Below are 25,531 nucleotides of genomic sequence, written 5' to 3'. Positions count from 1 at the left end.
TAGTTGCGATTTCCTTAATGTAGTTGTGCTTTTAGATTTGTAGTTGCAGTTTGCACTTCAGGGCCACCGTAATAACAAGACCTGTGCAGGTGACAACTGAAACTATGATTGAAAAGCAGCATAAATAAGTAGAAACTTAGATTATCTGCCCACATTTTCAACAAAGTGTTATTTATTAAACTTAGATCATTGGAAATATTACCAAAATAATAAAAAAAACACACCATGTTTACCCATACACAGAAAACAAACTAACAAAAATGAATAAAAGCTATTCATCAGCTTTTGCACCGTCATATCGCCTCATCAAAATGACCTTGAACTTTCTATTAAACACAGAATAAGCTTCAGCTTTTTTTAACTCACTGACAAGCTTATTCCACAAATCAACACCTTTAATAGAAATAAATATTTTCATCATTGCTATTCTATAAGTGCCTTATACATGAATTTAAAAATATTATACTCTGTCAATTCATTCCGTTTTAATGTATTTAATGTAATAAATATCTAATTTGTGTGATCTCTGTATGCTCTTCCACTTATAACTGTAATGGATCCTTATTATTATTAAATCCTACTTCGTAATACATTGCTAAAAAACAAAACAAAATAAAAAACAGGAGGTTGTGGCCACAATTACATTCAAGTTTCCTGACCAGTTCCATTCTTGTCTAGTTTTGGTGCATTTGGACACTTTCAATCTGTTGCCATCTCTTTCTGTAGGAATGCAAACAGGAACTATCTATGAATAAATTATACTCAGAATCGAAATACATTGAGGTTGAAACTAAAAGATTGCTAGTATTTTTTATTTTTTTTATCGGACAGGGTTTATGTCAGATTAAAGATGGAAAATCACACTAAGACACTTTTATTTCAAAATGAGCTTAACAATAGAAAAGGTGTGTTAATTTGTTGCTTCTTTCACTTAAAAGTGCTATATAATCATAACTTATAATATTTCTATAATTATATTTGTTAGATTAATCTGATTCTTCCTGAAGAGTTGTCAGATCCAAGTTTAGCAACTGTATCCGTGGCTTCGAATTGAGTTTTAGAGAGTTTTATGCTCTGGTCTGTATACTAGGAGGTTGTGGGAGGTTGATCGGTGAGTGATATAACAAGAACTTCAAATATCATAGTGAAAATCAGTACAAAAACCCTCTTTTACAGCCCCAACATCAGCAGTAGACTTTAATCAGACCTGCTGAAACTCACTCAAGTCAATGAAAAGCGAGCATGGAGGGGCTTTATGAGGTTATTATCTATTACTTTGCTCTCGTTATTAGATTATACAGCTGCTGCTTTTATTACAGCCTCTGATTGTATCCGTTATATCTATTGGTCTCATGTCGTCTCAAGGTTCATTCAAGTCCAGACGTGAGGACTTTTGTGTGGATAACTGTAGAGCAAAACATAAATTAATAAATAAATAGATGAATAAATAAATGAATAAATAAGTAAAAGATCTACAGTAAGTACAGTGGGTCTAAAAGATCTTTTTATACCATACCTGGCACAGAGCTGCTCTCCTCGACAACAGCGACGGCAAAAGATGAGAAAGACTGAGATGCTGATCAGCGTTCCTACCAGAAAGATGGAAAGGATCACCAGGAGAAGCACATAGCCATCCTGCTGCTCCTTAGCTTCATGTTGGATCCCCTAAGGTTAATGGACAGAAAGACAAAAATAAATAAATAAAATTATACAATGTTTAATCAGTTACATAATATTCTCTGCATCTGTTTAAGATTCTTTGTTTTGGGAAATATTGCAACTTGTGAATCCTTGCAGTTAGTGTACGGTAAGTGTGTAAATCCCAGTTTTCGACTTGCTCTTTGTGGCTTACTATTGCTTCAGGACTGTTGGGCCATTTTTTATGCTCTGCTCTCTAAGTTCTGTAAACAGATTGTTCCCAGCGATTAGACAGATAAAATGTTAAAGGGGCTCTTCTGCTTGCAATTTCCACTATTTATAACATTGATGGTGCACATGGTGGAAAAAATATCTCATTCGGCACCCAAGAAATCACTAGGAAAGCCTGGAGCTTGATTTGTGTAACACTGTGAAAATCAGCTCCTGAAGTGAGCCACCCATTGTTCTCCTCTTTAAAGCCTATTTTGCAAGAGTTGTGTACTTGGCATTCTGAATCATGATGAGACTGCTTTTGAAATGTCTTTGCAATAACTGCAAAGACAGGGTTTCATATTATTGGGAGATGAAACTGTAAACCTCCCAATCTGTTGAGGGATGGCTCCTTTTTTGACACAGATGAATTCCTTAGTGGTGGTTCTACAGGTGGTTCTACAAGGGGAGTCTGGGAAGGATCAGTGTTTTTATCACAAGAGTGCATAGCAAAAGAATAAAAGAAAAAAAAGCGGACAATAGCAAACTGTTTAATATATCCAGTAGACCACAAAGCCAATGTTGCAGATCTAGCCTGATCTAGCAGATGAATATTGGGATCCTATAGTAATGTCATGATCTTGGTGCTTATGGCTGGTCTAATTGCTCTCTCCATTCACCTTTCTAACTCTGCCCGGTTGCTCATTACAGCTCATCTGATCCACCTGCTCCTGCCTCTATTTAAAGTACTTGCATCCAGCTATCTTGGTCAGATTACCTTGTTCTCAGGGGCCAGTGTCTAAAAATGTATCCTGATTCTGAGCTGTTTTGTCTCCCAACTGCTGAACCTGCCTGTTCCCATCTGAGCGTTCTGCCTGAGCTGCCTGTGGACTCCTGGAGCCCTGAATAAGCCAGCTCCTGTTCTGATCTGTTTCCCTGACCTGGCTGGGACTCCACAGCAGATCCACAGCCCGCTTGTTTTTAAATAAATGCTTTGAATTATCTCACTCATCTGTTCTGTGACGTGACAAGTAATGCACCCGAAGCTGAAAGTGACACTTCTAATAGTTCTAGATAACTATTAAAGCAACACTTGATGTAAAATATTCACATAGTTCAAAGAACCAGTAAGTTACGGACTCTTCCGTCTGTATATATCATCACAAACAATTAATTTAGTCTTATATCTTCAGTACAGGGGCTATAACAGCGGCAGAGACCAGTTCTTCAGGGAACCCCTTGTGGACTCCCTTTACCCCTTCTCCAAAATATCTATCCTCTTTGTCCAAGATCTGAACATCATATTAGTCAAAGGTGTTTCCTTTGCTCTTGAGGTGCAAGTGTACCGCTGAATCTTCCTCTGAGCTGCTAGCTCTTGGTAATTGGGGGGCTGCTATCCGCCTGATAACTTACAGTTCTGGAAAAAGTTTGTGCTTCTTTCCAGTGAGTGCTGTAAATCTGTGTATGTACGTTTCCAGTAGACCTCAATGCTGAGACTACAATCGTCCTCAATGAGCACAGCAGTGTAGAAATGCCAAAAGGTTTTTCTTGATATTCTCTCTGGGAAACTTGATGTTTTTGTTTACTACTGCATTAATGCGGTTAGTAAGGGCCTAACTTCTTGGATTTCTGAACCCACCAAAATTCAATGTTAAACTTTGAACCCACCAAAATTCAATGTTAAACTTTGAAAAACAATTTGTGTCGTTTTAAAAAGGATGCTGTTTTGAACTGTATCTATCATGTTACAGTAGATTTCATATAGCTAATTTTATATAATCGTGCAATTGCACACTTTCTAATAAAGGAAATTCAGAGAGACCAATCATCTTAATATAAATATATTTCTGGAGTGCAGGGGGGCACTGGCTGGAGTACCCAGAGTGATCCATGCATACAGAGAGACACCAGGCTGTGATTCAAACCTAGGATCTTGTTTCTTCAAGGCACTGACTATCTATATTAACTAGTGTTGCACTGATACCGTTACCAGTATCAGGCAGGGCCCAGACACTGCACTAAAATGGTGGTATCGGCGAGTACCAACAAATAGGGAACCGATACCATTTTAAGAGCCAAACGTTTATTCAACTTTTGTCACCCATTCCAGGTAGTCTATAAAAAGTTCTGCTGGATTCACTTTGTATTAGTCATTTCTGCTTGACAAAGCCATGATGGCAATTATTTTACATCCAAGAAGTATGCAGCTCTTCATATATATACACACACACATCAATTTTAAACAGATGGTACCATTATGGTATCGGTATCAGCCGATGCTGTACAGCCAGGTATCGGTATCGGGGCCAAAAAATGGCATCAGCGCAGCACTAATACTAACCAATGTTAACCAACCTGGATGATAGTAGGAAACAGGCTGCTCCTCTTGACTTATTTTGGGATCTGTAGCTTCAACTCTATAACTTCAGGCAAGAGCAAACGTTTTGTGGGGTTAGGAGGGTTATGATCCCTTAGAAATCTGATCCGTTTAATAGAAACCCCCCCCACAACATCAAAGATAAATCACATCACCGGGTTTTACATGAATAACTTGTTTATTTTTATTCTGTATTTTCAATCTCTATTTGAATAACATGTTTCATCATTTGGTAAAGTACTAGCCTGGGTGCCATTCCGAACTTAGTCCCGCCCACAATGTTTGAGGTCGGGAAGTTCGGTCTGGCATTGCTCAACAGTAGTGCGAGTATGCTAGCACAATATCTGGCGGGCCAATCAAATTATCAGGACGGGCTTTATACGACGATGGACAGATGATCAACAGTACCGTAATCAACCACATGACCAAAGCGCGCTTGGGTGACAACAACAATGGCTGCCGCCGGAGAGTTGAGGTGAGTAGATTCTGCTATTAGGTCTGTTCTAGAAGATATCGACAGAAAATTAATTTTAAAAGAGGAACAGAGAAACGCGATCAAGGCTCATCTTCTTATTATAGGCATGAAACTACACGCTTTGAGTTTTGTTGACAACAACTATGCGTCACTTAACATACGTCACGCATTCCGTTGCTCTTATTGGTTGCAGGTCTATCCAATTGAGTGCAGAGGCATTTTTTTTCCTGGTTCGTTCGAAACATGCCCCATAATCACAGCTCTATGGAGCAGTATCAGACTCATATTCTGACTGGAATTGAGTAGGACTATGTCAGGCTAGTAAAGTACCCCCACTGGCCTAAACTTGGTATCAGTCAACAAACCTAGTTTCTCCACCTCAGGTTCATTGTTTGAAATTGTAAATGTCCTGGCTCGCAAGACTGGGAGTAAAGATGAAAGGAGTGCCGAGATTTGGAAAAGAAACAAGTCTTTATCATTAGTCAGTTCAACCCCTTATAGAAAAAGGCTTAGCTTTGAAATCCAAAAAAAAAAGTTAAAAACAAACCACTGGACTTTGTTTTCCAAGTTTGAAGACGTTTCGCTTCCCATTCAGAAAGCTTTCTCAATTCAAAATGTCTAGAGTAGCGCAGAGTAGCATTGAGCCTTGTTAGGGTTTAGAAAAATGCAAATTGAATCATAAACAGGTCCACCCCTTTGTAGTGGCGAGTCGTTAAGGACGGTGTTGGCTTGCAAGTCAAGCTGAAACTGGCCGATGCCTCCGTAATGAGGAGTTGTGAGGGTTGTTGTTGGCCTGGCTTACAGGAGTGATGTTTTTGAGCACCTGCATGGCGATAAGGATTGAGGTGATAGTGGGAAGGATTCAACTCTAATGCTGCATCCAGTGGTTTGTTTTTAATCTTTTTTTTCATGACTATGACCTGTGGGGGGTTACTCTGGGAGAATGGAGTACTATGCACTTTAATAAGGGCTATTAGGTCTCTCTACGACCGGTGTCAGAGCCTGGTCAGCATTGCCGGCAGTAAGTCGGACTGGTTTCCGGTGAGGATTGGACTCCGCCAAGGTTGCCCTTTGTCACCCATTCATAACTTTTATGGATAGAATTTCTAGGCGCAGCCAAGGTTTTGAGGGGATCTATTCTGTTCGCAGATGATTGGGTTCTATTGGCTTCATCAGGGCGTGATCTACAGCTTTCACTGAAGCGGTCCACAGCAGAGTGTGAATCGGCCTGGATGAGGATCAGTGCCTCCAAATCTGAGACCATGGTCTTGAGCCGGAAAAGGGAGAGTGCATTCTCTGGGTTTAGGAGGATGTACTGCTCTAGTGGAGGAGTTTAATTATCTTGGGTCTTGTTCACGAATGAGGGGGAAATGGAGCAGGAGATCGATAGGCAGATTGGTGCAGCGTCTGCTGTGAGGCGTGCACTATACCGGTCTGTTGTGGTGAAGGGAGAGCTGAGCCAAAAAGCAAAGCTCGTGATTTACTGGTTGATCTACGTTCCTACCCTCATCTATAGTCATGAGTTTTGGGTCAAGACCAAAAGAACAAGATCCCGGATACAAGCGGCTGAAATGAGTTTTCTTTGTAGTGTGTCTTGGCTCTCCCTTAGAGATAGGCTGAGGAGCTCAGTCATCCGGGAGGACTCAGAGTAGAGCCGCTGCACCTCGACATCGAGAAGAGCTAGTTCAGGTGGCTTGGGCATCTTGTTAGGATGCCTGCTGGACGTCTCCCTGGTGAGGTGTTCCAGGCACGTCCCACCAGGAAGAGGCCCAGGGGGAGACCCAGGACACGCTGGAGGGACTATGTTTCTTGGCTGGCCTGGGAGGGCCTTGGGATTCCCCTGGAGGAGCTGGCCGAAGTGGCTGGGGAGAGGGACATCTGGGCCCCCTGCTGCAGCTGCTGCCCCGCGACCCGACCCCGGATAAGAGGAAGAAGATGGATGGATGGATGGATGGATGGATGGATGGATGGATGGATGGATGGATGGATGGATGGATGGATGGATGGATGGATGGATGGATGGATGGATGGATGGATGGATGGATGGATGGATGGATTGACTATGACCTGGATAACTGAGAATCTTTACCAGCATTTAGTTTTGAGTAACAGTTGTGCAAACCTGTCACTGTGAGCTACACGCGACAAAAAGTCACAATGTTCAACATATTCTCATTATCAGTTCGTATGAAATCGTACGAAAAGTTATGCACAGTATTTTCCTCGAAAAAACAGATCAGTGCGCATGCGCAGCCAGACAGATGAAAAAAGCAGATCCGCAGACAGACGTAAAACAATAATTACTTCTTGTTGGATGTGTGTATATATCATGTAAAACTGTAACTAGAGCGTGTAACAAAAGTAATTTCCCTCTGGGATTATTAAAGTATTTCTGATTCTGATTCTGATCTGATTCTGATGTCTCTAACTACATTGCTTGCTGTTTTGTATCTTAGGGTTAGGGTTAATTGTATGTTAAATTCTATGTTATTGAATGGTGCGTAAGATGCGCATGCGCAAGGATATCTTCTCTCGAGGCAAGACGTAAAAATAAGACGAAATACCATGAAAAAAACTTCAAAAACGTACGAAATTACTGTGCATAACTTTTCGTACGATTTCATACAAACTGATAATGAGAATACACTGCAATGTTTGTGCTACCTGCTCTGATTAAAAAAAAAAAAACATTTTGCAGCATCTTAGAACATGACAAGGTGAGAGAGTCTGTGCTAGAGCAAAACTTTAAGATTCAGTTCCTTTACAGCAGACATATATGATCTGTAATAGCTGCACTGGATCAGACCTATGTGGAAAGCAGTGGCAATTCCGATTTTCTGTATCCACAAGTTAACATTGAGGACATTTTCTGGAAGAACCTAACTTGTGTTCTTGCACTTTACTGAATTCAAACTTTATTTCAATCTTTTATCTCAGTCGCATTATAATCAATCCTGGCTGTTTGCTGCAAAGCAAGCTGGAAGGTGGAAAAAAATGGAATCTAATGCTTGTATTTTCTGCTCAAATTGTTCAAAATCATTTCCTTTGCATCGTGACCAGCTTCAACAATAGAGCCTAAATAAGGCTGCTTCCCCTTCACAGCGACACCATGCAGTGTAAAAGATTGATTCAAGCCCTCTGGTTGGTTGGCTCGCCTAAACCGAATCTATATGTAGAGCTGTCTGACTAATCAATGATCTCCAGGAACTATTCATATGTCAAAGGTGAACCTTAGTGATGGGGAAACTCTCTCAGGAAGAAAAACAGCTGAGGGGGTTATCCACACACAAACAGCACAGGTAAATGGTACTATCAATTCCCTTAGCAAAGGAATTCTCACACACACTTATCAGGACATTTTACAAGCAGGGCATAATAATTCCAGTTTAATCTTGAAATTGTTATTTTCTAAGTCATTTTCATCAGTACAGTGAATAATTTAATGTACATATCCAAATGAGCCCATCATTTCATCGAGACACCACCAAATTCTTTTTTTGTATTATCTGTTTTTACACTAGTTCTGTAATTAGCAAATAAAAGAAATGTATAAAGCAATGATAAAGCGATGCATGGATACAAGGTTTTACCAAGATAAGAACTAATACTGGGTATTATAGCTTAAATATTCAGTCTCTCATTTTTTCATACCAAATCCAATGGATCCCTGTTTTTCTCATGAAAAGTTTTATCTAGAAAAATAAAATTACATATATTGCTTTCAAAAACTACATTTGTTTTCAGTCATCCGTTGTTGGTGGTGACCTCAATCAGGATGTGAAATATTGTTATAAAATAATCATTATTTACAACATACAATTAGAGAATGTTTCCAGCTAGTGGTGTAACAAAGATAGTTAGTTTATTAGTTATAAGCACACATCTCAGGAAAAAAAAAAAGTATTGAACAAAGGAAGTCTAAGGAGTGGATTAGAGAAAATAAAAATCCAGATTATTTTAAAAAGTGTACTTTAAAAAAAACAAAAACAAACATGATTTGTATGAAAAAATAAATAAAAATAAATTACCTTCATAATTTAATACATTTAATAATTATTATTGTGGTTCCTGTGGCTTCAGAAAGCTAAAGTGACCATATAAGTAGCAGGTTGCTACTTAAATGATTAAAAGAAGACAATATCAATATGGCTTCCAGCTGATTAAAACAAAAAATCTGTTTCTGACTAAATTAAAATGTTTAAAAAAATAATCAAGAAAATATATTTGTATATTTATATTTGTATTGAAAATATATTTGCAGAAATGTAGGAACTATAGTCTCAGCACTACTGATTCAGGACTCTGTTTACATGAATTGCTGCATCAATGCAGCGCAGCATGGTAGGGATCAGACTGGGGCTCTGCTGGAGGCTGGAAAATACCATATTGCATTGGTGGCAGCTTACAGCTCATTTAACGTGTCGTGTTTGGTGTGTATAATATCCGGCTTGACGGTACCCCAACAGATTCACACTGAAATGTAGCTTAGGTCAGTGATAATATGGTCATCAAATAAGGTGAACTTTTGGCAACATAGAAAGCTGCCCAAGTCCTGGTAGAAATTTAAATCAGCATGAGGCTCATCCCCAGCATGAAGTGCACTGAAATTTAACAAGCTAATTTGAACCAATGGTTCTCCACTCTTCTTCCAGACTCTCAGACTAAAATGTTGAATTTCCTGTGATCTATAAATTGGACTTAAGACCTATGAACAACACTCCATGGTTCAATTTTAGCCAAGGCAAGGGGCTTCTGACATTAATCACAATTAGGGAATTCAAAAGTTGATTCAGCTGATTTGGCTTATTAAGCTGATTCCACTTTAAATCCACTCTTTATAAATTTGAACTAAACCAAAGAAGAGCTTAGTTTAGCAATTAAGGCTGTGGTCTTTCTTCCATTACTCTTTCCATTAACATTACTGGATACTATACTCACTGCCAGCTTCAGTTTTCCCCGTGTTTATGCAAAAACATGTCCATAAAATACATTTTGTATGGAAAATCAACATCTTTATAATTTTACATAATACTCTAAATTGATTTTAGGTTTTCGTCATCTATATAATCAGTACATAAGAATTGGAGAAATAGTAGCATGAAATCTACCTTTTTGAGTGCTACAAATTGTGAGTTTCAATGGATTAAGAGGAATAATCCCACTTTTTAATGATATTTCCATTAAAACTGAGATGCAACTGCATAAACAGGATACCAGACAATCCTTTGAGCTCTATAAGAAATAACATAGCAAGTGTTAATGTCTACAACCCTTTGACGTCACTCTATAATTTCTCTGCAAAGGGAAATTAAAGCTGAGATTAGATCAGAGATTTAATTATACCAGGCCCAGGTCAGGATGTTCTCTATTAGCTAGTCAATCGACCAGAAGAGAATATGAGGGGAAAGTATGGCTCTGGTAGTGATCTGCTAACAACACACACACACACGTATGTATGTATGCACATTAACAGGATGTTTGAGAACAAGGCAATGGTGAAAAAGCAGACTTACTGTTGAGTTTTCTGGTAGGATGTTCCAGACGGTAGACTCATTGCTCATGGTCCAAGCCAACTAGAGAGTCCCCCTGAGAGAAAAAACAAACACACCAATACACAGAGGAAGTGTCTGTTACTGGAGCAGTTTATCAAATCCAAGTCAGTCACCAAATGTGCTGTTTTATCTGAGGGAATAAATCCAGACATGTCAGCCCAAAACAATCTAACAGAATGTAATTCAGTCACTCTTTAGGATGTAACTGGTTGGTATTAAGGCCAGGTGTTGCAGCAAGCAAAAAATTATCCTTGAAAAATAGATGAACATAGCAACAATAGACAGAAACGGGAAAATGCCTGATGCACAACTTTGGTTTGTAAATGAAAGCATTAACTCTGTGGTTGTAGATCATCACACAGTTTTGGATCATCCTGAAAACTGGATCAATTCCCCCATACATTTACACACAGAAGAACATTGGCTCTATTAACACCAATGCCTTTTATTTGCCTTTGGTTTTTAAATCACACCCATTAATACGACTGCTGCTGCATCAAACACCCACACATACACACACACACGAATAAAGCTACTCACCGAGTGAGGAAAAAGCAACATGCCAGCAGCATTCAGCTCTTCATGTCTGCCAACCAATCACCGCAGCACTCAACTTCAGCTACACAATCTTTAATCTGTTACCTAGCTCCCCCGCTGCAAGCCAACTGACTTCCATACACATCTATAGCAGCTAAGCAAGTAAACAGTTTCTGGAAAACACATTTAACTGGGATAGAAATGCTTTCCTTTGCTGTATTCTCCTGCACCACATCCTGCTTTCTGCCAGCCAAGTGATCTTACCCTTATGGAGGGCAGTGCGCAGCAGCAGCAGCAGCTCTGGATTTGTGTGTATGTGTGTGTGTCAGGCTGTAACTCAGGGCTCTCCTCCTCAGTTCCCTTGCTGCATCCTCAGCCCACCCAGCCGACCGAGCCAGAGCAGCAGTGCTTCCCCTTCAGGGCTGCCCCACTGGCCTTGGAGCAACAGGATGAAAGTGTTGCATGGCTGGCAACAGGCAAGAAGATATCAGAATTATTATTAATCCACTGTAGCTATGATTTTGGCATCTGCAGTCAACCAATATGCTGAAGAAATAAAATGCTGAAAAATCCCATTTTATTTCTATGGTACACATGCCTTAAATCGAAGTATATACAACTTTAAGTTCATCAGCTTACGCATATAGGAAGTATTCAAACATACTTTTCTATAATTTAGCAATACTGATTAAGATTTAGAGCATATTTGATACAAATAGTTGAACAGCTTTATATTAAAAATAGCTCTATCAAAAAACCTGAAGAAAATGTTTCTTTTGTTTTAAGAAAAAATAAGGAAAAACAAAAATTAGGAGGTCATTTAATCCTTGGAATATATATGTATATATAAATATATAGTTTGTTTTTCCAACAGCAGAGTACAATATGTGTAGGATCTTTATTTAAAGAAATATAAACTACTTCATTTTGTATTACATAATAGTATTTAAAATAAAAAGCTGTTTTAGAATAAAGGCGAGCAGTTCAGTCCGTTCATTATAAAACTATTAGGATCCTCTGTGCTGATCTGTGTTGTAAACCCTGAAAATAGCTGTGCTGATGAGATGCCAAAGCAGATGGTGAGACACGGGTGTCCCAGCAGTAGTGTATCTCATCACGCTTAAAATCTCAATTTCTACCAGCTGTATTACTGGTATCACACAGCGCATCTTCAGATTTGGTGTCATGTTTTAGTGCCAATTACCTCAATTCCTCCAATAAAGTAAAAACATTAGGTTAGAAGGGGACAAAAAGACATAAAAACACACGATTTCTCCATGGAGAAACACAGATTGTGGTTTTTCAGAATTAGTATTATTTTTTTTTTTAATTGATGCAATCTAATCGGATGTGGAAAAGTGGAAAATGTATGAAAGTAGCAAGTTTCAAATATATCATCTTGATATTTCACAGGCTGCTTTGATTTTTATCTGAGCGAAGGCAGGAGCTCAGTTCACGATCCTTCCTGTCCACACACACACACACACACACACACACACACCCACATATGCACCCCACCACCACCACACACACACACACACACACACACACACACACACCCCTGTGTGGCAGCACTCACCTTCTCTACCAGCCTGGTCCATAAAGGAGGTGGATGGGCGAAGGAAGTGACACAAAAACCCTCCTCTGAGCGCTTTAATGTGATATTTCTTTAAAGCTAAAAGTATTTATGAATGAAACCCCGCCGTTTAGGACACGCCCACCGCCCCGTCAAAGGCGCACCACGTGACGTAGGGGGTGAGGTAAAGATGAAGGATGGAGGCTCTCTCAAATTATCCCCAAGCGCATCAGAGCTGGAACACGGCGAGGGGAAACCCTGAGTGGTTAAACTAAACGAAAAACCACGTTTGATCCTCTATAGTGCTGCAAATGTAGCTAATTTTCTTCCTTTTATTTTGTTTAAACATGTAGTCAAACCTCTCGCTCTATTTGAAACAATAAGGTAAAATTATGTTTTGTTTGAGTGTGTTTTTTTTTTTTTATCATAAAAAATATTTTTTTTATCTTTTTCCTACCCCATGTTTCTCAAATATATAAAGAATCTTTTGGCCCCATATTTTGTACTAACAATCAAATGATTTTAGCGCCATCTCCTGGTTATGAGGGGCTATAAATTCAACAATCATTAAAATGTGACAAATAGGCATTGCTTATGTGCATTACAGTTTGTATGTAAAACAGACTAGAGGTGGTTTAATTGGGTTGTATGTATTTTTGCAAATTCCTACCTAAGTTCCCATCTGGACTTTGACTAGGTCTTTCTAGCCAAATTTGTTTCGATCTACATCTAGCTATAATTCTTACTTTATGGGTAGAATTATATATTTTCTGGCCTCTGACATGTTTTCCCTGAGAATTGCCTTCAGTGTATGCGTTCCTGCAGAATAATGCTGCCTCGATCGTATGTTGCCATTTAGATTGTATTTTCAGAGTGATTATGAGACCTAGCATTTTGAATGCAGGCAAAGAGTTAATGATCTGAGCAAACACCTTGTTCCATGTCTTTCCTGAGTGGCTTTTGAAAAGGTTTTCCTTCAGATAGAAAGAGACAAGGAAACATTTTGGTCCTTTGTTTAGGCTGTCACTGTAGATGGACAGCCCAATCAAGTCACAACTGCACTTTATTCATGTTGTGCCCCTTTAATATCCAAAGCAAATAATCATATCTCTGTTTAACGCTGCTACATGCTTAGGCTGCTGGAAGACATAGGGAACACTTTTTCTAACTCGCTACATTCTGCTTCTGTTCTCCAACGTTGCATTATTTTCTTCATAAAAATTTTAAACGTATGTTCAATCAGCTTTTTTCATTATTGTGGCTACACCTGGTTTGGTGTTCTGTTTGGATATGACAACATCCTGGAGGAAGGCATCAGCTGTAGATGAAAGATTTTGACCTGGTTTTTAGTGTTTTTGTCCTGTTTCTCTCGTGTACCTAGTTATGGCTCTGCTTTTATTGTGACTAACTTTATGAGCTCTGTTTAATCCTGATGATTTTTTTTTATAATTAAAGATTCTGTGAGCAGATAGACAAATACTCAGTTCTGTGCAAATTCTAATATTTAAAAGACTGAAATTAAAGAAATGTATCATTTTAATTTAAAGCCAGGAACTCAACAGAATGTGTGTGTGTGTGTGTGTGTGTGTGTTTTTTTTTTTTTTTTTTTTTTGGTAAAACAAAAAAATGCAACTACACCAACTAATAATAAAAACAACAATAAGGCCAATTATAATGGTAATAACATTAATAATGAAATCCTAAAAAAGTCATAGATTATATGAAAACAATACATAATATGCAACATAATTTCGACATTTTTCATATAAATGAAATAGCAGACAAGATAGCTAAAAAGGCTTTAGGAAAGCAGAATATAGATCAGATTCCATTAGGGAAAGGTAAATCAATAATTAAAAAGAAAGAAACAGAAGTATGGCAAAAAATGGGATGAAGATGAGAGAGGAAGAAGATTATATAGGGTATTGTTCAAAATTGTGGAGAAAGAAGCAGAAGGAAAGAGATAATTTATACTAGATTGAGAACTGGACATACCTACTTGAATGAGTTTTTGTTTGTACAAGGGAAGAGAAATAATGATTTATGTGAGTTGTGTTAGAAAAAAAAATGTGGATCATGTTTTGATGGATTGCATTAAATATGCAACTGAAAGAGAGAGGAGGAGGAAAGTAATTATGGAAAAAGGGAGAGAATTGAGTATTAAAGGAATTTTAAGGACAGATGGAGATAGGGGGGAAATTTTGGTTATTAATAAAGCATTGTTTTTATTTTTACATAAAACAAAAATAAAAAATAGAATTTTGTAGGTGGAACTATAGAGCTACACACTAATGTACAGTAGATGGCGGTATGCACCTATAAGTGGTTTGCAATCCGCCAATCTAACGAAGAAGAAGTAGAAGAAGAAGGAGACATTTTTCATAAAACTACGCTACCCAATATCCTTTGCGCAAGCGCAAAGGCTGACGGGTAACTCCCAACGTCCTTGTCCTACCATCACCAGTAAGGCGACTGCCTCCACGCTCGGCCGGGGATTTTTTGTCATTCACTTGTACCTAGGTAAAATAAAAACTTCCCGACATGATGGCAGCCAGGTTTCTTCGCCGAGCTCTGCCTGCTTTGAGGCACGCTCGCTCCTACGCTGAGGCCGCCGCCGGTGCCCCGCAAATGTCCTTCACTTTTGCCTCTCCGACACAGGTACTGGCTTTAAGCAGTAGCGAGGTTTGAGGCCTAGCTTAGCCAGTCTGCTAACTATGCTTTTTTTTTTATTATTAAAAAGTATTGATACCTTCTAATAAAACATATATTTATTAAGTTGATATGCAGATTTGAGCCATACAGCGAGCTTGTTTTAATTGCAAGGTATATAGTTACTGTCAAAAAGCACAGTTAAATCCAAGTTATAATATGAAGGGGCTAGCTTTGATGGCTAACCTGACTGTCATTCAGGCTCTTCAGTTCTTTATCATTTGTCTTTAATTGGTACCAATTGCTCTAATATATGTTTACTTGATGGTGGAGTTAAATGATCTTTGGGTAACGATTGTTGATAAAACTGAAAATGAGCAAAACCTGTGCAGTTGTAAACTGTAACCTTGGAATAAATGTAAACAGTTTTTTTCCTCACAGATCTGAATCTACTTTTTAAATAGCCACATTTATATGATTAAATTATATGATTAAAACGTTCCTTTTCATTGTGGTTTTACTAGATTCTGCAGTATTTCATTAATCCAACTGTGCTGTAGCTTGATACCTTACATTTTTATATAATTATTTAGGATAGTGTTTGGATTTCCTCGTGTTAAGTCTGCTTTAAATCTCTGCCAAGTCTTTATTCCATTAACCTGCTCTACAGCGACTGTTGATTTTTTTCGATTAATCGATTAATAACCGGATAGCCAAAGGTTCCATAAAGAAGCGAAATTGCTAAATTAAACTGAAATTTTTACTTGAGGAGCTCTGGATAGAGAATATTGACATGTAAAAAAGATATATTAAAATGCAAAATGTTAATTTTTTTTTTTTTTTTTTTTTACAATGCTGTTGTAATTACTGCTCTGAATGGGTTGCTCTGGCAGCTAAAGGCATGTTTTACAGTCTCTATACTCCAGTTAATGATTAATCGATTTCTAAATTAGTTGACGATTATATCAATAGTTGATTAATCACGATGAATTGTTTCAGCCCTAATGGCGACCCCAGAAAAAAGGAGCAATACATTTGCATTGTAGTAACAGCCTTAAATAAAATGCATCGAGATTTAAGTTGAAATTTACTTCAAAAATGAGGGAATCCTATATAACATAAGCACCTGCAAGCTAATAATTTGCTTCTACCTTTTTTAAATTATGCTACAACTTTCAGTTTTAGAGGCTGCATTCTATAAGGACCCATCTTTATCTGGACTGGGTCCTTCTAGGTTTATGAAAATAAGGAGGCCGGAAGAGTTTTGGCTATGGATTCAAACAGGTCCAGGTTCTCCATCCTCCACCACCCATAAACTCTGTCCCCTGGCAGCAATGACAGTTGACACACAAAGCAGGCAAAGAATGGAAATCGAAATTTTCACCATTGTTCTGTGTGACAATTGCATTTTTGAGGAGCTTCAGCAGCAGTACCGTCATCATGAATATCAGATTGATGCTCTGTTCGAAAACCTAGAACGCGTCCTTAGAAGACCAGATTCGAAGGCTGATGACGTCATAGCGACGAGGCGGTCTTAAAATGCGTCCTTTTTTTTCCCTGATTTGAAGGACGGGTCCGATGTATCCTCGCTGTACTTGGATATCCCAGGATTCATTGCGAGACCAAGCAAGCCGTGATCAGAGGAAAGGTTACTTGGCGCCGAACAGTGGTGAAAATTGGAAGTTCAGTTTAATATAATACAAATCTGTGAATAGTTCCGTCTGAAATGAATAAAAAGTAGTTTTAATGGTTATTGAGTCAGATATGCGGCGGTAATGTTTGGTTTATCTAAAGGTTTTTATCTGTTACTGTGTAAATCAGTTTGCAGATATATTAGAATCTGTCCTTAGATTATAGCCACAGTGGGAACTATAAATCTGATAGGATTTTTATCTTTTTATTGCTGTTTTGCACAATATGCTTAACTAAGTATTTTTTGTTGTTGAATATTAGAAATTTTGCAGATATATTTTTTTTATACATACATTGTTTAGATTTACTTCTGTCTTTCTTCCCCTTTTATAGAATAGAATAGAAAATCCCTTTATTGTCCCACAGTGGGCAAATTTACAGCAGCAGAAAGATGATTGAAAATGGTCACACAATAGAATAAAGAATAACATAATAGGGAAGAGTTAAAATATAAACTATATAATTCTGTAAAGTGCTTTAACAATATAAAACTAGAGAATAAATAACCAATATGCAGCTATGGACATTTTTACAGTAATGGATATTTGAAAATAGCAGCAACATCAGAGATGTGCAAAATGACAGCAGCAGGTTATTTAACTGACTAAGGTTTCTATCATTACATTTGATTTTATTTGTTCCTGCTCCCAGTGGTTGGAACCTTTATTCCACTCTGGATTCTTGTTAATGTAGTCTTTGTTCACTTTACAATAAAACTAAATAAATAAAAATACAGTTTTAAAAACTTAGGTTTTCATTCTTTTCCTGCTTTGTGTGTCAACTTTCACGGTTGCTAAGCAACAGAGCATACGGCAGTAAAACCCGCCGAAGGGTGGACCTGTTCGGATTCACAGCCAAAGCTCTTCCGGTCTCCTTATTTTCAAGGACTTCGAAGGATCCAGTCTAGGTAGACCGCATCCTTGGAGGATGCTGCCCAGGTTTTCGAACAGAGCCTTATAGTCCCCACACCTCAGAGATATTGGAATCTGTGCTTAAATGTCAGCTAAACCCATTTGCACTGGACTGATAAAACTTTTCAATAACCTAAACATTACCTGTCACATATCTGACTCAATAACCATTTAAAACAATTGTCATTGATTCCAGATGGAACAATTCACATACATGTATTATATTAAACTGCATTTACAATATGCACCCCTGTTCGGCACTAAGCACCTTTTTCCTCTGAGTGAAGAGCAGCCACGTGTGACAGCAGTATGCTGCACTGCTTTCGGTAGTGAAGGATGAACTAAACGTCCATAGTTGCCAATCTAGCAACTTTGTCGTCATATTTTGCTTTGTGTTAAACCAAAACAGAAAATGGCCAACAAAGGGTAAGCATGGCAGGCAGAGTAAGGGTCAAATATCTTGACAATGTTTTAGAGATGGTGTACAGGAGTGATTCCCAACCAGTGGTACGCATACCCCTAGTGGTCCGCGAGTGCATTTCAGGCGGTACATAAAAATATTGTTTTTCTTGGGTAGTAAAATACAATAGGGCTGCGATCTGTTCTGCATTGTTAGGATCCAATTGAAAAATTAAACAAGCTTTTATCAACCAAAAAGTATGTTTTTGTTATAAGTTCGAGTTCACCTTCAGCTGTGACACATCAAAACCAAGCAGAGGAAGAGACTGGATGTAGAGAACAGCCTGGTATCAGCTGTTTTCCACACTGAGCTATCAGGGCAGCTCAGGTGTCTTGATGAAAACAAAGTAAAAATCCCTAACTATATTTTTGTTTTGTATTTTGTTCCCAATTCATCCAGTTTTAATGTAATTATAAGAAAGTTACTCAGAGGAGCGCCAGCTTTAAGAATACAGATTTATAATATATGTATTTATTTCGATTTCTTACTAACTGCCAGGCTTATGATGTTTTTTTTAAATTTGAAATGGAAAGAATAAAATGACTAAGAATTAAATGCTCAGGTTAAAATATTTTGTAAAATAGTCTTTATTTTATAATAATTTATTGTATGTTCCACTTTGGGAGGATCATAGATACTTTTGACTGAGGGGGTACTTGCATGGTAAGACAAAATGCCCAAAGGGGCACACAAGTCAAAAAAGGTTGGGAAACACTGGTGTTCTAAAGAATAATAGTGTAAAATCCTACAATCTTGAACTAGAGTTGCCAATACAGTAATGATAAATGCTAGAAACAAAGAAATGTAAATAACTGTATGTTGTCTATGTTTTTTGGTTTTTTTTCCCCAGGTGTTCTTCAAAGAGGCCAGTGTTAAACAGGTCGATGTCCCCACACTCACCGGTGCGTTTGGTATCCTCCCGGCCCATGTACCCACCCTGCAGGTGCTCAGGCCCGGTGTCGTCACCGTGTTTAATGATGACGGCTCCTCTACCAAATACTTTGGTAAGATCTTAAACTGCTGTATGACACAAGAACTGTCAGCTGAATTATGCGCCTTTATATTTTAGGGTTGCATATTTTGGAAAAGTATAACATTTGATTAAAGTGTGAGTAACTTACATAGCAGTTTATATGCATAAAGCCTAACGTGTTTCATATTTAAAGTCTGACTATAGTTAAAGTTGTATCCTCTATAATGGTAATCTTTCTTCATAAAAGTATTTCTTTGTACTTAAATAATTAATTAGTAGTTAAATATTTCTTAAATTATTTATTTTAAGAATGATTTAAGTACTGCTTGGATAATTCAGTTTCATAAACTTTAATAATTTAGTTACTTATAATTCAGTTTCATTAATCAATTTCCTATTCCAGACATTTGCCCCCACCTTGCTCTGACTATTACAAACACTCTGAATTGTCTTACTGCAAAAATAAGCTATAGTATACCAATAAGCTTGCCTGTTTCTGCAGCGCCATCTACTGTTTAACTTTAGATCTACATTAACTAAGCAGTTAATCAGCAACATTTATAGCAAAAACTAGCAGAAATTAAATGACAAAACATGCTTACCTGTGTTGGACAGACCTCTGACACTAACAACATTGGCTACCCCAAATACAATACTCCAGGTATTAAAAAAGGAAGATTGTGTAAGGTCAAAGATTAATTAAACCATTCAGAGATTCTGTTTATATGTACAATACATAATATGAGGCAAACTGGGAATCTGATCACTGTCAGAAAACATGTTTTGGACCATTTCAGACCCAATCGCAAAGCAGGACTTGTTGCTGAGAGAGGGCTAGATGCAGGTGGTGATACCAGCTAAAGTGACAGAGATGTCAAGAAAACATCCTCTTTAGCTACCATTTTAGATAAACAAAATATTTCCTTTATTAAACTTTACCCTTACCTCTGGCCAAGTACAATAGTCTCCTTCCTCTACTGGTTCATTTGAGAACAGAACATGCTGAATTATAAAAAGAAAGGTTGGTACAATTAAATACGTTCTGATACTGCACACTTTATCAGAATATTTTTCTTGTTTCTTTTTTTTAAATACCCAGGTTATCTACTTAAATCTAAAACCCTTTTTGGCCTGCCATCCCTGGAAAGGTTCCACTCTCCTCCAGGTTTTCTGCCTTTGTTCCCCTTGTGGAGGATTCTCAGCATTAGAAATGTTCATTACTCTTTTCCAGAAAGATGGTTGTCAATAACGCCAATCTAGAAGTATGACGAGCATTGCAAAAACCTTTTCAGAGCATGGTGTCTCTTCACTATATAACTGTAAACTGCATCAGGAATTATACATTTATGTATTCTTATGGGGGGAAAAAAATCCTATTTTTGTGTCTGTTTGCAGTGAGCAGTGGGTCAGTGACAGTCAATGCTGATTCATCAGTACAGCTGCTTGCTGAGGAGGCTGTTCCCCTCGACCAGCTGGACGTTGCAGTAAGTATAAGCTTTACCATAATACTTAATATGATAACTAAATACCTTCATTTTATTCCAGTCTGGTGGCATATATCATCTAAAGCTTTCTTATTCTTTATGGCAAATTTTCTTTTGTTTCTCTATTTCTTTACATTAAGAAAATGTATTGATGGCTAATTTTATTATTTCACTTTGACTTTAATCTGCTTTGCTCTCATTCAGTTTTTTCTTGTTATTAATATAAAGTTAACTGATGAAAGATAATGGTTGAATGGTCAAATCTAAATGTTTTAATACATAAATTTTTCATTGAATTAATAACTACTAGTCTTATCAAGGAAGCTGCAGCACATTTTTCAGATGCTCAATTTTTGTTGCTTTCACTTATTAAAACAAATTAAACAAATAGATCTCAAATTGGAAGAAGGCTTCAAAAAAGAATGGTAAATCCTGTTTGACTTGGTGTTATTTAAAACATTTTTATTATGTGTAAAGGATTCAGTCTAGGCTACACAGTTTGATTTGCTCTAAAAATATAATATAAACTCTTTCTAAAAGGTTTTCTCACCCAGGAGTCTCTGATCATGTGCACTCTGTTCTTAAAGGAAATTATTGTTTAAACTTATTATATTATTATAACTATTGTGACTTGTGTTTCTGTTGCTGTGGATAAGCTCTGCACTACTATGCTGTTTACTCTTTGGAAGTACGCTGCCTTCGGGGCAATTTTCCAGTCGTGCGAGAATTTTCTGATCGGCCCGACTTTCAGGCTGATTGAGCGTTGTGTAGTGTACAGGGGGTGATGAGGGGTGATCAGCCTCTCACAACCACCTCCCAATCAGGAATTGTGAGGTTGGGAGAAAATCAAACATGTTTGGTTTTCAGTCCACCATTGTGGGCAAATCGCTCAGTGGGCGAACAAGGATTCTTCTTCTTCCTCCTCTCAGATGAAAACACAGAAGCATGGTGGGGGTGCGAGTGAAATGGATTTCTTTCTGTAAAAGTGAAAGACCGTAGTAGCCACGTTTGCGTTACGGTTAACCCTGCGGTTATGTCGCACAGTGTGAGCTGTAGCTCCGTGCAGCGATTGAAAACATCGTAGTCTATGCCCGGCTTAACCGGCTCCAAATGAAGTACTTGTGCATTTGTGTCTAGGAAAGACCCAGATGTTTAGATAGTTTAATATTCAGTTACTCCTTCATCAAAGGTTCTGAGCAATATTGAAGTTCGGTATCATGCCGACATTTTAAGATGCAAAAACAAGCAGTTTAGTCGAAAATAAAACTCATTTCTGGCCTACTTTACAAAGTCGCATATTTTAGTATCATGGACATTAATGCAACAAATTAAGGCTGGACAATGAATATAATTGCAATTTAACAAAAACGCAATTTCCAAATCACAGATGCACTTAATTTTATTTAACAAGAGTAAGACGTTAACTTTTCACCCCAGCTGTTTGAGTGGCAGTAAAATACTTGAAGTTGATTTTTCCCCACACAGAAAGCTAGCCAAAGTTGCAGTTCGATCCATGCATGCAAGTTTTCAGTCACAATGATTTCATTTTTCAAAGATGGCAGGGAGGGAGGGAGCACTTGTTGATGGCATTAAGAATATTTCTAAGAGCATTAAAAGACCATTAAAATACTTACACATTCCTGTATAAACCCTGCTGCAATCAGACTTGTCTCTCAATACTGCTATTAACTCAGTTTTAACTAAAATTGCGACAATCCCCACAGTTCATGAGGCTCCAGGTGAACATGTCACCACCTACTGGTGTAAAGCAGAACTACAGTTGGTAATAAAATCTGTGATTTTTTTTTTTGCAAACTTTTTTCGTTTTTCCCCTTTTTAAGTGCCTTTGAAATTGTTAGTGTGTAAAATAATTTTTTTTTTTTTTTTATTTTTTTAAGTGTAAAATTTCTTAGAACAATCATTTAGGTGCACAGTTTTTCTGCCATTTTAGTGAAAGTGAAACAGTGAATGTGTTTGTGCAAATTGGGCAATGATGAGCAAAATGAAAGGTGTTAGTTATATTTATTCAAACTTAATAGTTTGTCTACATTTTTGGTTTTATTCAGTCGGAAGTTGTGTTCAACCAGTCTTTTGGCTAAACCAACCTAATTTGGCAGCGTTTTTACCCAATCTATATTATTACTAGGGCAAACGAATGCAAATTAGTCTCATTAGCCAAAATAATTAAGTTTAATCGCAACTTTCAAAAGTCAGACAGGTTTTGAACAATCAACCTCTAAGGCGAGAGCCTGTGTCTTCCAGATGGCGTCACTAATATGGATAACATTAGAACGGAGAAAATACTCCTTAATCCTAACTGTGTCCGGTGGCTTGCTCAGATTTTGATCATTACATTTTTTTGTTCTCACCTAAATAATTTTAAACAACTAGATTGGTTGGAAAAACAACCAATATATTCTTAGAATCTATCCAAACTCTATCCACGTGACAGTAACTCTCCTACAAACTCCCACATCTTGACTGAATACTGAGGCTGTTTAAATGCCTGTTGATGTTCTTGCACTTTCTGAACCACTTCCTAAAGTGGTCACCTGGTATCACAGTAGCGTGGCCTAGGCCGTCATCAATTTTGGCCCCTCCCCTAAATGAATCACGCCTCGACACACGCTTCGGCGAAACGCCCACTCTATTGCTTGACACAAGCATGGAGGCCTCGGCTCATCTCATAACATCACTAGTACTAGCTGTCACGTCACCCAATCAGCTCCAAGTATTGTACTAAACATCCCTCCTTTTCACAGATAGACTGAATGGCAGCCATCCCAGATTGATGACATAGAACTCCACTCAGTTCTACGTATATAAATCTGGCTACTGGCAGGTTATCAAACTCCAGGAATAACTGGAAATCTCTGTCGTCCACAAAGGCTTAATTTGTACATCTTATGATATAATGAGATGATAATGTTATTGTTGATAAACATTTTCAATCTTGACTTTGATCGTGAGACTTAAGCCAAATCCTAAAATCCGACCATACGACCCCTAAGTAGACGCTTTACATTGATAGATGATTGGTGACAATCCTGTTGCTCCGACACTGTGACTTAATGTTTCATTTAGATGCAAACATTTCTAAACGGTCCAAATTTCTTCTAACCAAGGAAAATAGCCCTCTTTCAGCCAGCTGACCAGCAATTACACTTACACTAACCATTCTGGTACTATTTGGGGTTATTCTTAAAAGAACCTTTGTCTCTATAGCACCTGACCTTCGGGGAAAATTTAGACATATTTTGTAAACCACAAGCATCCATCTAAATCTGGGCGTGTTTGACGTGAAGATTTGTAGCCAACAGGAAGTGAAGCGCCTTAGCTTGCACGGAGTAGGGAGGGTCTGTCCTAGAACAGTGGGTCGTTATTTGTTCACTGTCACTTCCTTCTGTATTTGTGACTGTTGAAACTGTGTTAACATTCAATGTTTAATTAGGTTTCAGAAACCTCCATAAACCTCATGTTGTCTGTCCTTTAGGCGCTGTGCTTTTTCACATTTATTCTTTTTGTATTAATATGATGCTGTGTGTTGGAGGAGGAGGAGGCTTGCAGCTCTGGGGCTGATGTCATGCTTTATCAGTTCAAAGTGTCAAAGATGCCGTCTTCCATTTAAAGTACACGTCTATTGATTTAGTCACAAACTAAAAGGAGATTTTTTCTTTTAATGTTTTAATTTTCTAGGCCATTTTAAACGATAGTAATTGGCTCAATTTCCCTCCAACTCTGATTAGTGCGTATGGTTAGCTTTTCCAACTTCATGATCATCCATCTGACCTGTCTGGAGGTGAAAGCTAGATTAAATGTCGGCCATGATAATGATGGGCTTTGTTATTATCCTCTCATCATAGAGCTGTCTGTCTCTCGCTTTGGGCAGTGCTGCGGCCTGTCAGCTTGACTCTGTCGCAGTAAATGAGTTATTTTTTTTTTTTCCCCTTCCTCGTTGTCTTTCACTCCATAGTAACAATGCACATGGGCCCACACTGTTAATAAGACGGGAAAGGTCAGTCACTGTCGAGTTATAGCAGATGTGCCAAGTCCCTACTGGGAGACCTTTAACTTCCAGCTATGTTTGGCATTTCTCGTTTCTAATCGCGACTGTGACAAATGGAGCTTTCAGAGCAAAGAGACAGTGGGGATTTTCTCCGCTCGTCTTTGTCTTCTTGCTCAGCCTGGCTATTTCAACTCGGACGTCTTGGTTGGGGGATACAGGGATTCTAAACAGGCTGGAAATGTAAGGGATTTGAAGCGTTTACCCAGTTACAGATGGTGCTGGGAAAAAGAATTGAGAAGGGAAGAAAAATGTCATGTTTATTCCTTTTTCAAAAGTAAAAAATATTGGATACATATGTTTAACAGTTTAGCATCCACCCATTTGTTCATCATACATCTGTCTACCCATCCTGTTGTCTGAATTGTTTTAGTCCATGCTGTTGTCTAAATCCATCAAACTTTCATCAATCTGTCCATCAATCAATTTACATCCATACAATGTTTTTTCTGCCATCAGTTTAACTCTCCATCCATTAATGCATCCTATTTTCCATCAAACCAGTTCATAGTTTTTTGCTATGTAAAACCTAACCTTTATAGAAATGTATTTAAACTCTTCCCATCTTCATCCTTTATTCCCTGTTTCCTTTCAGGCAGCTAAGGCCAACCTGGAAAAAGCCCAGTCCGAGCTGGCTGGCACGGCTGATGAGGCAGCAAGGGCAGAAGTTCAGATCAGCATAGAAGCAAACGAGGCCATTGTCAAGGCTCTGGAGTAAACCTGTGGTACGACCTCTCAGCTCCTTCACCTGCTACTAATAAACAAACGACAACAAAAAAAAACTTGTATTTATTTTTTTCTTTTTATTTCAGATAATCTGTCACTTTGATGAAAATCAACTGTCCTCTTGGGATTTCCGACCCGTCAATGTCCAGAAAATACCATTCTTTCTTTGTACAGTGGATGAAGTTAACAATACATTTATTTGGAATTA

General features: G+C 38.0%; 2 protein-coding genes across 4 annotated transcripts in view; one reads left to right on the top strand and one right to left on the bottom strand.

The window, feature by feature from the left end:
- The window catches only part of cbarpb (CACN subunit beta associated regulatory protein b), a 32,251-nt gene extending 19,745 nt beyond the window's left edge, over positions 1 to 12,506 (bottom strand). The window contains exons 1-4 of one of the 3 annotated variants that reach the window (XM_038280782.1): positions 12,369 to 12,502; positions 11,054 to 11,255; positions 10,214 to 10,286; positions 1,517 to 1,665 (exon numbers count right to left, since the gene is read on the bottom strand). In XM_038280782.1, the coding sequence (XP_038136710.1) occupies positions 1,517 to 1,665; positions 10,214 to 10,261 (197 nt within the window). In that variant the 5' untranslated portion in view covers positions 10,262 to 10,286; positions 11,054 to 11,255; positions 12,369 to 12,502. The other 2 variants (XM_038280781.1, XM_038280783.1) reach the window with 2 other exon arrangements.
- Positions 12,507 to 14,783: 2,277 nt separating this feature from the next.
- atp5f1d (ATP synthase F1 subunit delta) lies at positions 14,784 to 25,531 on the top strand. The gene is made up of 5 exons (XM_038280754.1): positions 14,784 to 15,023; positions 18,928 to 19,081; positions 20,446 to 20,534; positions 25,193 to 25,322; positions 25,410 to 25,531. The coding sequence occupies exons 1-4, from the start codon at positions 14,907 to 14,909 to the stop codon at positions 25,313 to 25,315; spliced, it is 483 nt and encodes a 160-aa protein (XP_038136682.1). The 5' UTR covers positions 14,784 to 14,906; the 3' UTR covers positions 25,316 to 25,322; positions 25,410 to 25,531.

The sequence above is a fragment of the Cyprinodon tularosa genome, unplaced genomic scaffold, assembly GCF_016077235.1.
Source record: "Cyprinodon tularosa strain WSP-4 unplaced genomic scaffold, ASM1607723v1 ctg164, whole genome shotgun sequence".
Taxonomy (NCBI): Eukaryota; Metazoa; Chordata; class Actinopteri; order Cyprinodontiformes; family Cyprinodontidae; genus Cyprinodon; species Cyprinodon tularosa.
The sequence above is the reverse complement of the archived record's forward strand: the minus strand, read 5'-3'. Positions and strand labels throughout refer to the sequence as shown.

Excerpts from the sequence above, each read along its gene's own strand:
- atp5f1d (XM_038280754.1), top strand. The coding sequence starts at position 14,907 with ATGATGGCAGCCAGGTTTCTTCGCCGAGCTCTGCCTGCTTTGAGGCAC. Across the intron at positions 19,082-20,445 it reads CTCCTCTACCAAATACTTTG|TGAGCAGTGGGTCAGTGACA; the intron begins GTAAGATCTTAA and ends GTCTGTTTGCAG. Across the intron at positions 20,535-25,192 it reads TCGACCAGCTGGACGTTGCA|GCAGCTAAGGCCAACCTGGA; the intron begins GTAAGTATAAGC and ends GTTTCCTTTCAG.